Source organism: Caretta caretta, chromosome 2 (genome assembly GCF_965140235.1).
Source record: "Caretta caretta isolate rCarCar2 chromosome 2, rCarCar1.hap1, whole genome shotgun sequence".
Lineage (NCBI taxonomy): Eukaryota > Metazoa > Chordata > Testudines > Cheloniidae > Caretta > Caretta caretta.
In genome coordinates this window covers 124,257,822-124,274,174 of record NC_134207.1, presented here as the reverse complement: position 1 = coordinate 124,274,174, position 16,353 = coordinate 124,257,822, and the positions used below count along the sequence as shown (strand labels likewise).

General features: G+C 42.1%; 1 protein-coding gene across 1 annotated transcript in view; it reads left to right on the top strand.

Moving 5' to 3' along the window:
* Positions 1–9,875: 9,875 nt before the first annotated feature.
* LOC125631043 (glutamate decarboxylase 1-like) overlaps positions 9,876–16,353 on the top strand; it is a 43,145-nt gene continuing 36,667 nt past the window's right edge. The window contains exons 1-2 of the mRNA XM_048837225.2: positions 9,876–10,016; positions 15,703–15,837. Of these exons, the coding sequence (XP_048693182.2) occupies positions 9,986–10,016; positions 15,703–15,837 (166 nt within the window). The 5' untranslated portion in view covers positions 9,876–9,985. The remainder of the gene's footprint in view (positions 10,017–15,702; positions 15,838–16,353) is intronic.

Genomic DNA, 16,353 nt, shown 5'->3' with positions numbered 1-16,353 from the left:
GGGAGCTGTTCACAGACAAGCTTTAATTGCTAAGTGTATGTTCTACCTTTCATCTTTTGAGTAACAGTGCACTATTATTAGGAAGTTTACTGTACTGTTTGTCTGTTGCAAACCAGAAACAACTTGTGAAAAAGCTTATGGATTATTGGCAAGTATTCTTGTATTTCCTACACTTAAATATTAAATTGGAGACTTACAGTTCCTGCACACACCCCAAAATAGCCCTCCCAGAACCTTTCACAAGTAAATGATATGTTTCTCTTACAACAATGTATTACTTAGGGATCTTTGTTCTTTGTGTTTTTAATACTCTGGGTCAAAAGGGGGCAATGTTGTTATAACAGATTTAAGGTGTCAGTAACAAATCTAAATTTTAAAAAGCCTTTTTAAAAAAAGTCTGTTCTTAAGCTGGTTGATATTAGAGCTCTGGAAAATGTTTTCACCAGGCGATGAGGGCCTGCAAAATTCACCCAGTTTCAGATTTCATTACAAATTTGGAACTCAGGTCACTTTAGTTGAAAAGTTAAAGAATATTTCTGGCAAACTTGGACTAACTGATAGCTTCACTCCCAAGCCAAACAAGCTCTGCAGTTTTGCATGTAAGTGGACCAGTTTTGGCTAGATTTTGTTTTCAGTTTTCTGTTTCGTTTTCAATCATAACTTGAAGTGAAATTTGTTGTTATTTAGAAAATGGGAAAGTAAAACCACATGGAACACACCCAAAAAGTTTTGATGGTGCTTGGTGATGATATTTATCTTAGGTACTTATACAGCTCAGATTACCTGAGGGCCTAACAACCTCACAACACCCCATGAAGTAGGGAATTATTATCCTCCACCTTTTACAGAGAGACTTAGGGAATGTGTACACTGGCAAAGTTGCTGCGCCGGGCAGTTACAGCACCACTCAGAGAGCACAGAAGGGAAATGGCTGTTGTGTGTTCACACTGACAGCTGCCTGCGCAATAGCGTGTTCACGCTTGTGGCACTTGCAACAGTATTTGGAGCGGTGCACTCTGGGCAGCTATCCCACAGAGCACCTCTTTCTCTTTTGCCACTAAGACTTGTGGGAAGGCATGGGGGGTGGGTCGCAGGGCATCCTGGGTCCTGTCCCAATGCCCCATGATGCATTGCTTCGCATCCCAGCAATCCCTGTGTTGCCGTCCGTATTTGGCGCCATCTTTCAGCGGTTTGTCTACTGCACACCCTGCCTCTTTCGGGCAGCAGGAATGGATCCCGAACTGCTGACCAGTATGCTGCTCGCTCTGACCAACACGTCATGAGTGGCAGTGGAGTTATTCCGTAAACTACAAAGGCAAGAGGAGTGCGACATTGATTTTGCCACGTGTAGTAGCTATGACACAAGATTGCTTGTGGCATTCACGGAGGTGCTGACCACAGTGGAACGCCGCTTTTGGGCTTGGGAAACGAGCTCTGAGTGGTGGGATCACATTGTGGTGCACATCTGGGATGACGAGCAGTGGCTTTCAGAACTTTTGCATGAGGAAAGCCATATTCATGTGACTGTGTGATGAGCTAACCCCAGCCCTGCAGCGCAAGGACATGAGAATGAGAGCTGCCCTGTTGCAGGAGAAGTGTGTGGTGATTGCACTGTGGAAGCTGGCTACTCCAGACTGCTACTCATCGGTCACTAACCAGTTTGGAGTGGGAAAGTTGACCGTTGGAGTCGTGTTGATGGAAGTGTGCAGGGCCATTAATCTCATCCTGCTCCAAAAGACCATGACTCTGGGCAAAGTGCTTGACATTGTGGATGGCTTTGCACAAATGGGCTTCCCTAATCGCGGAGGGGCGATAGATGGCACACACATTGCAATTCTGGCACCAGACTACCTAGCCACCAACTGCATTTCTCAATGGCTCTCCAGGTGCTTGTGGATCACCATGGGCATTTCACAGATATTAATGCAGGCTGGTCTGGAAAGGTGCACGATGCACGCATCTTTCGGAACATTGGCCTGTTCAAGAAGTTGCAAGCAGGGACTTTCTTCCTGGACCAGAAGATCACCACGGAAAGTCGAAATGCCCATTGTGATCCTGGGAGACCCCACCTACCCCTTAATGCCGTGGCTCATTAAGCCATTAACCGGGCAACTTGACAGCAGCAAGGAGCGGTTCAACAACAGGCTGAGCAAGTGCAGAATGACTGTTGAGTGTGCATATGGCTGCTTAAAAGCCCAGTGGCAATGCCTGTATGGGAAGCTGGACCTTGCTGATGACAATTTTCCTATGCTTATAGCAGCGTGCTGTACGCTCCATAATATTTGTGATGGGAAGGGTGAAAGCTTCACTCAGGGCTGGACTGCAGAGTCTCAGTGCCTTGAGGCTGAGTTTGAACAGCCAGAGAGTAGGGCTATTAGAGGGGCACAGTGCAGGGCCATAAGGATCAGGGATGCCTTGAGGCAGCAATTTGAAGCTGAAAGTGACTAATATTTGTTGCTATGCTTGAGATTGCAGTGCTTGTAATGCTAGGAGGTGATTGGTGCACATGATGCAAGAAGGGGCCTTAACATAATTGTATGTTGCTTTGCAGTGCTCCTTTTGCTTTCACTTAATAGAATAAAGATTGCTTTCAAACCACCACAATTCTTTTTATTAAAAGACGACAACTGGAGGAGAGAGTCAAATAAACAAACTCATCAGCAGGGAGGGGAAGAGGGAAGCGAAGGTCTCAAGAGGAGGAGGGGTCCAGGGACAGCTACAGATTTGTTTATGTCCAGGGATCATACCCAACCGTCTCCTTTGGAGTACAGTGCAGCAGGTGCTGTACTTCAGCAGGGTCAAACTGCAGAGGGATGGGTCTTTGACTGCAGTGGGTAGTGGGAGTCTGCAGTGCTGGACTGTGAGGGGGGCAGAGTGGAATGATGCGCGTAGAGTCTGGAGCCAAGAGGTTGATACGAGTGTGTTGGCAGTGTGTGTATGTGGGGGGGCACATGGGAAAGAGTTTTTTGCTTGGTTGGAAGAGCTAGTATCTCCTGGAGCGTGTCCACTTGGCACTCCATAATGTTTAAGAGCCGCTCTGTGACTTCTTTCTGGTGTGCCACACTCTCCTTTTGGTCCCTCTTCTCACTGTCCCGCCACTCCTTCAGTTGCTGTTTCTCGGCAGCGGAGTGCATCATAACCTCACAGAGAAAGTTCTCCTTAGTTCTCCTTGGCCGCTTTCTAATTCTCCGCAGCCGTTCCGCCACCGCTAGCAAAGAGGGAGGCTGGGCTCCCAAGGTCATCTCTGTGAAGTTTAAATGCAACATTTTATAGGAGCAGTATTGTTTGCAACACAGACAACACTGATTCAGTGCTTTAAAACACAGCCAGTACTCTCACACCTGTCACTAATTGGCTAACCCCAGGCAAGCACACATGAGCCACAAGACCCCCAAAATGGTGAGTAGCTGCAGGGTCAGGGTAAATCACTCTTCCCAGACCCTGCTGTGCACTGGGCACACGGCTCTTGGGGAGAGCCATCACTGTAGGGGGGGCCTGATAATCATTCCTGTCCCCACACTTTCTACAGGATGTGATCATTATGGAAGATCTCACTGCAGAGGGTGAACAGGGAATCAAGGGAGGGTCTTCTCCAAGCCAGCGGCCTCCTCCCCAGCCCCTATGCAGCTCGCCTGTGTGCAGCAATGGTCTCCCCCTCCATGATAGCAAAGTGGCGTGGGAAAGTTACCATTAATGGGACAAGTAACAAAGCAGCTCTGCTGAGGAACCTGCAGAAGCAGATTGCCCAGTATCTCCGCGAGAGTTTCCTGGAGATCTCTGAGGGAGATTCACGTGAAGTAAGGGAGTCTATCAACAGCCTCTTCTGTCGCTTAGACTAGGCATGTGGTGGGAGACAAGCCTGCTTTCTGCAACCCTCCTGCCCCCAACAACTTGCTTCAGCCATTCCCAAAATCAGATCCACTTATCAGGAGCAGGCCACCCGCAGCTCCCATTGGCCGGGAATGGAGAATCGCAGCCACTGGGAGCTGCGGGCGGCCGTGCCTGTGGACAGTCAATGTAAACAAACTGTCTCGTGGCTTGCCAGCAGATTACCCTGACAGGCCGCTGGTTGCCCACCACTGTTCTAGATGCTGCCAAGGAAAAGAGTCTTTCCAATTTGTTTCTGAAGTGTCAATTGCAGTCTTGTTGTTTGGAGCATTAACTGCAGCTTGTGAGATTTCCTTTTCTTGTTTGGAAATAATTTTGCCTCACTAAAGGATGAGCATGAGCAATCAATTCAATGAAAGTAAGAGAAAACTAATTCTCCTGTCATACAAAAGTGACTTCAAAACTGGACCTAGAAATCTTTGAAGAAGAATTCAGATATTGTTATCCAAGAAGACTTCAAGTTTCTATGAACAATCTTTACATAACAGCAATTTCATGTTAAGAGCTATACTTTTATATTTCTGAATGTTTGAATGTTTTGAATGCTTGTATAGGTTTATACTGAATGATCACAAATGTGTAACTTATTTTTCCTGATTTCACAACTATAAAGTTTTTAAAGAGGCTTCTGGCTGAGACTGTTTTTCACTAACTATATGAACTTCTGAAGGCAAGCACAACTGCCCCTCTTGTCATGCAGTCTAACCCATCCGTCCTGCCCCCATGTTGATGTCCTAGCTACAGGGCTTTCAGCAATATCTTTTAAAGGTTGCAATCCAAGAATATGCATTAGGGCAGAAAATATGAATTAGTAATCATCATTCATTTTATTCAGATCTACTGAGAAAGTGTGATTATTTTGACACATTCACAATTTGAGCTACACTGGCCTGTTAACCCTTTGAGACACTTTGTTAAGGTGCAGAAACAGAAGCAGAAAACTAATTATATTCATATACTACAAAGTAGTTTTTTTCAGTATTTTTGTTTCCCACCAGATTTATTATTCATGTAGCCATAAGCACACAGGGTAGTCATTAATACTTATTCTGCAATACCTACATATCCTGCTTACTCAGAGATGTTCAGAATCAACCTGTCTCACTATGAAGAAATATCTAAAAAGCAGAATGTCATTTTCAACTTCCCTTTGTCATAAACACTTGCATTTACAGATCTGAAAGTCCTGGATTCTGGACTCCAATTTTCATGTTACAGAAAGACTGTTTGCCTACCTCCCCATTCTTATGGTAGATTTCATGACAATACTTGCGCAGCTTCTTTAGGTGATCTCATATGTGATCTCAGAAACAAATCTTCCATCCAGTCATTCTTGCTCTCTTTCACTACTTTCAGAGACTGCCTCAACCTCGTTAAACATATTCCTAAAAGCCAGTGAGATCAAACCATACTGGTCTGTCTACCTCTTTTTGCCACACTTTATCACATTTTTTTTCATTGGATCTTGCACAACCTGCCACAATTAAGTTCAAAAGCATTCAAAATGACCTTGAGAAGCCTGTCTGGTAACCCACCCAGCAGGTCTATATAGTTGTGCAGAAAATCTAGCTAGTCATCTTCTCCTTTCCCAGAGCAATAAAAGGTGGAAAAGAACACGCTGTGTGGCCCAGCAGCAATCAATTGAGCTAATTAAGAAATAGGCTTCCTCTTTCCCTGGCTCCTCTCTTGGTTTTATATGAAGTAACAGAAGGAAGTTGACAGGAAGGTGGCCAGGAAGTAAGAGACAAGGATTGCCACTTTTTATAAGTTACCTGTTCTATGTTGATCCTCTCCAGAATGATGAACTTCACTCGAAAACAACTGACAAGAGGCCCACTCCCAAAGAATCCATCCACAATTTACACTAGCCACATTGTATGTTGAAACAGGATCTTGTAAACTTAGTTTGCACTATAGATTCCAGTGCAGTGTAGACATGTTCAATGAAGCTGATATTTAAATATGAAGACATGACTGAATGCAGCAACTAAAATTCTCGATAATCTGTACCCTTTATTGGAAACAAAAACTATAGAACCTGTATCTTACCTAATTAAAATTAGGGTAAAGTGAGCAATAACAAAAAATCAACCAGAAACTTTTTTTCTTCCCCAAGTGTAACAGGAACAGGTTGTAAAACAAAACCAGCACTAGGACAGAACACAGACAACAAGAGCAAAGCTTATGCCAGGTACTATACATTGATTTGACCTTATTTCCTCTCCTTCTACAGCATAGGAGTTAGAGTAGCTTTTTCTTCCAAGTGCAAGGAACATGAAAATTGAGGGTGCCACATACAAACCACTCAAATGTGGGTGCTCTTCATTCAAACAGTGTGAGAAGTGTGGCTGGACACCATGATTCTTCAAACACCATTTTGTAAAGTGGAAACTGCAGGGAACTTTTTCACATCACTTCTAAAAAAGATCTCTTCAGCATAGCAACAAACAAACAAAAACCCTAAACCCCGAAGACACTCTACTTTGAGCAGTCACCAAACCACAACCTCGCAAATGTTTTCTGCACGATTCCAACTCTATCCTTGGGCCAGCATTAGCTAGTATGATTAGTTAAACTTATCTGTAATGATGACATAAAATGAACCCTGCCACAAGGGCATGCTATCCTTGTATCTTTTGTATACTACTGCATACAGTGGCGGATTAATGATTTTGCCGCTCCTAAGCCCTGAAATAATTGCCGCCTCCAGCAGCTCCCCGCCTCAGCTCACCTCCACTTCGCCTCCGCCTCCTCCCCTGAGCGCGCCTCCGGATCCTGCTTCTCCCCGCTCCCTGCCAGTGCTTGTGCACGAAACAGCTTCGCAAAGGAGAGGGGAAGTGGGGGAATGCAGTGCGCTCAGGAGAGGAGGAGGGGCCAGGGCAGGGATTTGGGGAAGGGGACCAATAGGGGCAGGGAGGAGGCAGGGAATGGGGGAGGGGAAGGGGTGGAGTTTGGGGCGGGGCCGGGGGCAGAGGGCACAAACCTGCACCAGGGGAAGCAGCCTAAATTTGCTGCCCCTGCACATTTGTTGGCCTAGGCATTAATACACCACTGACTACATACAGTAGAACCTCAGAGCTGTGAACACCTTGGGAATGGAGGTTGTTCATAACTCTGAAATGTTGATAACTCAGAACACAACGTTATGGTTGTTCTTTCTAAAGTTTAGAGCTGAACATTGACTTAATACAGCTTTGAAACTTTACTATGCAGAAGAAAAATGCTGCCTTTAACCATCTTAATTTTAATTAAACAAAACACAGAAACAATTTCCTTACCTTGTCAATTTTTAAAAAAAAACTTTCCCTTTATTTTTTCAATAGTTTTTGTTTAACACAATACTGTACTGTATTTGCCTTTTTGTTTGTTTCTACTGCTGCCTGATTGCATACTTCCGGTTCCAAATAAGGTGTGTGGTTGATCAGTCAGTTCATAAATCTGGTTCGTAAATCATAACTCTGAGGTTCAACTGTGTTCAAGACATTGCCCAATACAGGAAACAGAAACTATGACAGAACAAAAGCACCTCTCAAAGACATCAAACCTAATAAATATGAACTTTGACCATGATATTGTCTGTGGAAGATATTTCAGCAAGAATGAAAAAATGTGGTATACCATTATACTGAACTAGAATGTCTAGCAGCTTCCTGTGAATTTGTGGATGTCCATTTGTAGAAATTGCTGCCTGCCAGCCACCTTAGAAAATGGAATATATGAAACTCCCTTAATCCCACTTGTTATATTCTTACATATAACTGATATAAGCAAGTATAGCAGGTATACAGGCTCAACAGAATAGAGTTAAATAAAGCCAGTAATGAGACTGCCCTGGTCATTCATGCACAGCCCTTTAGCCTCGCTCACCAGTATCAAAACAAGCATTCGTAAGGTAATAACTGAAGAGGTCTATCATCATACATTAGTAGAGCCCTACCAAATTCATAGTATATTTTGGTCAATATCACAGTCATAGGATTTTAAAAATCATAAATTTCATGATTTCAGATATTAAAATCTGAAATTTCACAGTGTTGTAATTGTAGGGGTCCTGACCCAAAAAGGGGTTGGGGGAGGTTGCAAGGTTATTGTAGGGGGGGTTGCGGTACGGCTACTCTTATTTCTATCCTGTTGCTGGCGGCAGTGCTGCCTTCAGAGCTGGGCAGCTGGAGAGCAGCGACTGCTGGTCGGGAGCCCAGCTCTGAAGGCAGAGCTGCCACCAGCAGCAGCGCAGAAGTAGGGATGACATGGCAAGGTATGGCCACTTTCACTTCTGTGCTGCTGCCTTCTGAGCTGGGCCCTCGGTGGCATGGTATGGTATTGCCATGCTTACTTTGGCACTGCTGCTGGCGGGGTGCTGCCTTCAGATCTGGGTGCTTGGCAGAGAGTGGCGGCTGTTGGCTTGCTACCCAGCTCTGAAGGCAGCACAGAAGTAAGGGTGGCAATACTGTGACCCCTCCCCCCAAAAAATAACCTTGCAACCCCCCTGCAAATCCCTTTTGGGTCAGGACCCCCAATTTGAAAAACTCTGATTGCCCCTGTAGAATCTGTATATTATAGAGTAAAAGCACAGAAAAGACCATATTTCATGGGAGGAGACCAGATTTCACTGTCCGTGACGTATTTTTTATGGCCGTGAATTTGGTAGGGCTCTGTATATTACTAATATCCACAATTGCCTGGACAATCCACCATGACAATAACAAGAGAGACACATGTAGAATCATGAGAGATAGTAGATGGGATCTGCTCTGGGATGGACAACGCCAGGATTTTTCATTTTTAAAAAAGTGTTTTTTTTAATTACTTAAACAGCCTGCCTGCAAGCTTTCAGTTGGGTGGAGCCTAGGTTGAGACCACTACCAGGAGCTGAGTCTCAATTTCCAATAAAGCAGAAAGTCAGGGGAGGAGACTTTGGCTCTGCAGCCCGAGCATGCATCAACTCTTTTCTCCCTCTGCATCAAATCTGTTGTCATTTTTGGAGCCTCCACACTTGGAGACCCGCTTACCTCCATCACCTGATAGAGTCCCTCTGCTGCAGGACTCGTTGTGGTACAAATCTCCACCAGCATTAAATGAGTTATACCCTACGAAAACCATCCCCCAGTCCCAATTAAGTACACAGCTTGTCCTCAGAGAAGTCCTAGCTTGGCAAGAAGAGAAAGCGGCTAGCCAGAGAGAAGACTGAGAGACACCCACCACAGTTTCATAAGCCTACAGGTAAGTAAAATGGGGTGGGGCTTGACTAGATTAATGCAAGATTTCAGCCCTCAATTATGTTAGATTAAAGACTTTTCAAAGCACCAAGAGCACTTTCAAATAAGATGAATAGTAACTCCTGTCTTTCTCTGCTTCGTTTTAAAAGAGAAACTCATGCTCTACGCTTTTGAGTTGAAGAAAGAGGAAACCACAAGGAAGAAGTGCAAACAGCTGGTGAGAATGGTCACATCTGAGTAACAGGTTAGCATTTTCAGGTGAAAATTAAAAAAACAAATTCCATCTTCAATGGCAGCTCTAATACTGGACTGCACACACATTGCTTCAGTTTCTCTTCCCCCCACACAGCAAAATCAACGAGAGAGTCCCATAAGTCCCGCAGAGCAAGGAATTGATCCTGCAAGTTCCTGAGTACCCTTGATTCCTATTGAAGTCAATGGAAGCTAAGGGTACTTAGCACCTTTCAAGATTGGGCCACAGATACACAAAGTAGTTGAAAATATTAAAGGGAAATTTTGGCAGGCATGCAAACTACTTTAATTATATTAGAGGTTTCTAAGGAAGCCTTGAAAAAGATGGTTATTGCTTTAAAAACAAACTGGTGCTAGCTACTTTAAAAAAAGAGAGAGGGGGGGAGAAAAATCATACCGCCCCTCCCATTTAGTTTAACTAGTAGGAACGCCCAGAAACTCTGAGTAATACATAGAATATAAACACCAGATAAATCTGTATCTGTGACAAATCAGTTCAGCTGCACATAGTTTGACGAATACACATATTTTGCTTTTGTTTTGTTGGGTTTTTTTTTTTTTGCGAAATTGTACTTTTTATTGCTCCGTGTATTTTCTTGTGCTGTGCTGTTCTTCAGAGAAGCATAGACATGGATTTCAGGACAGGTGCTAACAAGACAAGTAAGTTCAAAGATGACATTAAATAATCTCTTCGCTGAATGGCTGAGTATGAAATTATATATACATATAAATTTTAAAAATCAGAATAGTTTGTTTAGGTAACCAATTTAAAAAGTGAGACAGTCTTTGATATGACTTTAGCTATACACAGGGAAATGGAACTATCACTGCATAGCCTTCTCTGGGAAAGAATACAAATATGGATCTGTTTCATACCCCTTAGAGGTCAATGGAAAGACTCCAGCTGACTTCAGTGAGTTTAGAATCATGCCTTTAATTGTCTGATTTATAGCTGTCTGATGTGATACAATGAAATGATGAGGAAGAAGAGAATGTAGAAGAGGGATGACTACATTTCCGTGATAGAGTTTGATATATTATTTGTTCATGCCAAAAAGGGGGTAGGAGGGGGAAGCTGGTAACTAGCAGTGTTTTTGTGTCTGAAGAAAGGATAGTAAAAATTAGAGGTGTTTTTTGTAAAGCTATTACATGCTTGATATGTTGAGGCAAAACCAAACAATTTCTACCCCTCTTTCCCAAAGTAGTGTTCAGTTCATTAGGATGTTAAACTTTACTGCTTATAGAAGAGAACAAATAAGCATTAAGTCTCTACTTATACTCTGCATCTTTGCTTTCTCTCCTGACATTCATTCTCTTTAGTTGTCTAGTGGTTAATCATATTTAAAAGAAAAAATCAGGAGTGTTTCAGAAGATAATGCCGTACAGCAGCCCATTCCACACTAACGATCACATTCAAAATATGTACTGAGAAAATATCCCGTAAACTCAGAGGCATAGTTTCTGCGGCTGATTCTGGTGGCATTTGCACCAGTGCAAATTGGGAGTAGCTTCTGTGAACTCAATGTAGTTGCACTGGTATAAAATGGGTATAAGAAGAAAGCTATCTTCTCAAAATACATCTAGAGTATATAGAGCTTAATCCTCTATTACCAAAACAAAAAGATAGTCCTTGCCCCAATATTGGTGTAAACGATGGAGAGATAACACAGAAAAGCAAATGGGTCAGACTTTTGAACTGCTTTGCTTTGACTTATATCAAAAGGACAGTCATAGTTTAAGCGAATGGAATCCCATTAATATTTTCTTATTCATTAGAGAGAACAGTTAAGTTCTGTGGAGGATTCAGTAGCAGAACACAGTGATCTTTTATCATTTTACATTAGCATAAAGAAAAACAAGAGGGTGTTTTATTATTTAATTAAGTTACAATGAGGATTTGATTTTACCTGTGTTGAAACAGTTATTCTGACTGAAAGTACGCATGCTATTTTCTCATTATGTCTAATATTTGCTTTTTAAACACTGCAAATTCTGCAATTATTGGAGTCCTGGTATCACCTAAAATACTGTATGTATAGGAATTATCAAGGGAATACTACAGATATTGAAGTTATATAAATTGCTAATACTTATTTTAGTTAACTAGAACAATTGGTGCATTTCCATCATAAGTAAAATTGGCACGTTGTTAGACACCCACTGGAAAATATGTTATCTTTGTAGTTATTGGTAAGAAAAGGTGGGTGAAGTAATATCTGTCATTGGACCAGATTTTGTTGGTGAGAGAGAGAGCTTACACAGAGCTCTTCTTCAGGTCTTGGAAACTGAGGCTATGTCTACATTAGCACTTTGTTGGTAAAATATTTATCAGTCGGGGATGTGAAAAAACCACACCCCTGACTGACATAAGCTACACCAACAGAAGTGCTGGCGTGGAAAGCGCTATGTTGGTGGAAGACGCTCTCTCGCTGATATAGCTACCACTGCTTGTTGGGGGTGGTTAGTTGTGCCAACTTCACCTTGAAATGTGCTAATTACTTACGCTAAACTATCTTTTCCAGCTTGTATTGAGCTGTGGCACTCTGAGTAAGTTTTCCAGACCTGAAGAGCTCTGTGTAAGCTGGAAAGCTTGTCTCTCTCACCAACAGAACTTGGTCCAATAAAAGATATTACCTCACCCACCTTGTCTCTCTAATATCCTGGGATCGACGGTGGCTAGAACACTGCATAGTTACTGAGCAGTCAATTGTACAAGTAAAATTATGTCTGCTACTTTTAGTCTTTAGGCTGTGGTTTAAGTGAAAAAATATTCGACAAAATACAGATAGGTTTATATTTTATGAGTCTTCACTCAGGTGAGCCTTATGAGCCTTTCACATCATAAGACATTGGTAGTAACGGAGTAAGGAGTACAGTACTGGGCACAACCTTAATAGAGGCCTCATCCCAGCCTTCAGTTTTGCAGGTGCATTTTGAACACTTAAATTGTTAGCTGTTTACCTGGTAATGTCTAATTTTAGGCACAATAGTGCAGTTAGACATGTGACTGTTGTTTGTGCATGCAAAACAGCACTGCAAAATTAGAAGTTGTTCAAATATCAAGTCTTATAACTGTATTTGATGTAAGTACATTTTTTTGTTTAAATACGAAACATGGAATTAAAATAGTAACGAGAGTCTGCTTCTGAACTGAAAAGGAAAAACAAGAATTAAAAATTCCTTCCAGCATGACTGTAAATTACTGTCTGATGATTGTCCAGTCAGTGACTGTGTGCAGTCCAGGTCATATTAATTTGTTCCCTGTAGTCCCAATGACTAGTATGTATTGCCTTTGTGAGTGGAGGAAATTCCCATATCCATTTTAGGGACACTGTGTGTATGGGTCTCCAAGGACTTCACCTGTTGACCTCTTTTTGCATGTAAACAACAGCATTTCAGAGTTGTATTTCTTGCCTTGGTTTTGCTGTTCTGGTTAAGCAAATGTCTGATTATTATTATTAAAGTTGTCGTTTGAAACACATAACCAGAGAACACTGAGAGCAAAGGCGATCCAACATGTGTGAGCAAGAGCTGTGGTGCCCATTATGCCTATACCATACTGCACTAGGGCAATGAGAGAAAAGTGGTGTATTTGCTTCAATTATTTCTATCTTTAAAAAAAAAAACCAAACATGGATCCTTGTATTTTATGCTCCCCTCAATTATTAACCCCAAATCACATCAAAGAAAATTAATTTAATAAAAGCCTAGGTAAATCAGTCATTTCATTCCAACAACCAAAATAAGAAAGCACTTCTGTCATAAATATAAAGGGAAAGGTAAACACCTTTAAATCCTTTCTGGGCAGAGAAAAAACCCTTTCACCTGTAAAGGGTTAAGAAGCTAAGATAACCTCGCTGGTACCTGACCAAAATAACCAATGAGGAGACAAGGTACTTTCAAAGCTGGAGTGGGGGCAGGGGGAACAAAGGGTTCTCTCTGTCTGTGTGATGCTTTTGCCGGGACCAGAGCAGGAATGCAAGTCAGAACTCCTGTAAAGAGTTAGTAAGCAATCTAGTTAGATATACGTTAGATTCTGTTTTGTTTAAATGGCTGATAAAATAAGTTGTGCTGAATGGAAGGTATATTCCTGTTTTGGTGTCTTTTTGTAACTTAAGGTTTAGCTTAGAGGGATTCTCTATGTTTTGAATCTGATTACCCTGGAAGGTGTTTACCATCCTGATTTTACAGAGGTGATTCTTTTATTTTTTCTTTAATTAAAATTCTTCTTTTAAGAACCTAATTGCTTTTTCATTGTTCTTAAGATCTAAGGGTTTGGGTCTGTGTTCACCTATGCAAATTGGTGAGGATTTTTATCAAGCCTTCCCCAGGAAAGGGGGTGTAGGGCTTGGGAGGATTTTGAGGGGAAAGATGTTTCCAAGTGGGTTCTTTCCCTGTTATTTTTCTTAGATACTTGGTGGTGGCAGCAATAAGGTCCAGGGACAAAAGGTAAAATAGTTTGTACCTTGGGGAAGTTTTTAACCTAAGCTGGTAAATATAAGCTTAGGGGGTTTTTCATGCAGGTCCCCCCATCTGTACCCTAGAGTTCAGAGTGGGGAAGGAACCTTGACAACCTCCTTTTATTAAACTAAACAGATGGCTATTTGATTAATATAAGGTTTGTTCTAATTTAATTGCCTCTCTGGATCGCTGTTTTAAGCATTAGCTCAGTCTGATAATTAAACAGAGTCTAGGACTTAGCTTTTGTACTTTAAAAAGAATTAAATAAGTGCCTTAGCGCAGTGACAATTGTTAATTATACTACAGCCAAAGTTGCTAAGCTATGGTGGCAGTTTACCTAAGTAAGATGTTAAATGTCAAATTAACTCCTGTGACACACCACATTGGCAATCAGAGATTTTTAAAATCCATCTCCAAGTCCAGATTCTTTCCAGAGTGTGTGCAGACAGAAGCCAAAAGAAAAGTTAGCTTTATAGTCAGATAGGTTAAATCATGTGGGCCTCCCTCCTTTTTTTCCCCCGGGCAAATTCCTTCATAAGTCAACTATTTTGTTGGGCTTGCACTGGCAAACTTTTGACATGAATCTTACCCTTGGGATGCAGCATAAGGATTTAGATTCTTTGGAAATGCTTTTTGGAGGTTCTGTTAGGAAAACCTCAGGAATAGGGGAAATGTGCTAGGTAAGCATCTGTCAGAATTTGAAATTAGAGTGACCAGAAGTAATAGCTTGAACGGCTGTATGAAGCATTTGTCAAAGGAAGTTAAATGTTTGTTAAATGTTTAAAAAAATAGTAGGTGAATAGCTAGAGGCCACATTTTGATCGTTTCTCACGTTAATTAGCACATTATCCCACAAGTCATCCCCTTGTATCAAAGTCGGCCCCAAAAGATAAGCTGCCAGGATGATTTGGAAGGGTGTCCACCTCTATTCTATGTGTATTAGAAAGAGTAAATCTCTATGTTAATGTGCCATCCTTGACAGTAGTTAGGCAGAACAATATATTCATAGGGGGACAGATAAATCACACAGGTAGAAAGAGGGATTTAAAGAGACTTGTAAAGGGATCCATGGAACTCCTTGTCACCAGATATTATTGAACCCAACCCAAGGGTTTAGTGGGGTTCAGAAAAGGATTAGATGTTTATAAGGATAATGAGAAAATCCAGTTTTATTAGATAGCATAAAATGTAATGGATAAATGTTTCAGAGAATAATCCAGCCACTATATGATGGAGATTATTGTAGGAGGAAATTTCCTCTCTGGGCTTCTTGTACTTTCCTCTGATGCACCTGCTTATGACTGTGCCAGATACTGCAAGCCAATACAAGTTTATGAATGGTTTATATATCATTGTGGGCCAGGCATTTTATGTAACTCAGGTGGGGAAGGGTTATCACAACTCCTGCAGGAACCAAAAATAGTGTGTGGCGGTGAGGGAATTAAGGTGAATCACTCAATTTGCTAATACTTCAAAGTACCACTCCCCTGGGGAGGCTTGTGTATACTTGTTCAAACTGGGTTTTCCAGAGATCAACAGAGAAGGGTTTATGATACAAAAAGGCTGCATTTAAATTTACTTAGGGTCTTCTTTCTGATCCAGTAAATAGACAGGGTATTCTGTCAAATGGAGGCCCTACGCCTTGCAGAAGACTTGGGCCTACTAGGGCCCCTACTGGGCTATGATGACTGACTGGACACTCCTTGGGTGGACCTTGGAGTGAGGATACAGGTGCAGTTACTCTGAAATCCTGACTCTGGCAACTGTCACAGACTGAATACTAGACTAGTGGATGGACTATGGTCTGATCTGGTCTGGCAATTCCTATATTGCAAATAATCCTTTAAAGCCATTTTCTTTTTTAAATCTGATGTCATTTTCCCAGATGAACAGGTCCATCTTGAACCTTCTCAGCTGAGAGAGAAACATATCTCTAGCTTTCAGGAAGAAGGCAAAGAGAAAGAAAAGGACACTAAATCTGAGAGACTTGTGGATAATTTTTCAAATATCTATGCATCAGGTAAGTATAATATGAAAAACCAAAACAACAGAACAACCAACCCTTTCAATAATTGTTCCTTTTGTTGGCAACAAATCCTGTCTGGTGTTTCTCTTGGGGCAATTCCCTGTTTCTAAACAGCCTGTTGTGGAGATGTGTCACGGTTCAGCTTGATGACCACATTTTATATGACAAGTGGGGAAAGGTGGAGGACAATGAAGATGAAGTGTCTTCTCTTTTCTGTTCCCAATCTCTCCCTCTCTACTCCTCATTCTCTCTAATCTTCATAAATCTGGTAACATATCTCCTAAATAAAGCCAGCAGGCAAAACTGATAGTAGAAGTTCCCCCCCTTTTTTTCCTCCCTCCACCAGATTGATAGGCCAAGAACCAGCAATTCCCCCCCACCCACGGGTTGCCAACTTCCTAATTGCACAAAACTGAACACCCTAGCCCCACCCCTTCCCTGAGGCCCCCCACCTTTCCCCTAGGGCCCGCCCCCCACTCCCTCCCCCTCCCTGATGGCTTGCTCTCCCCC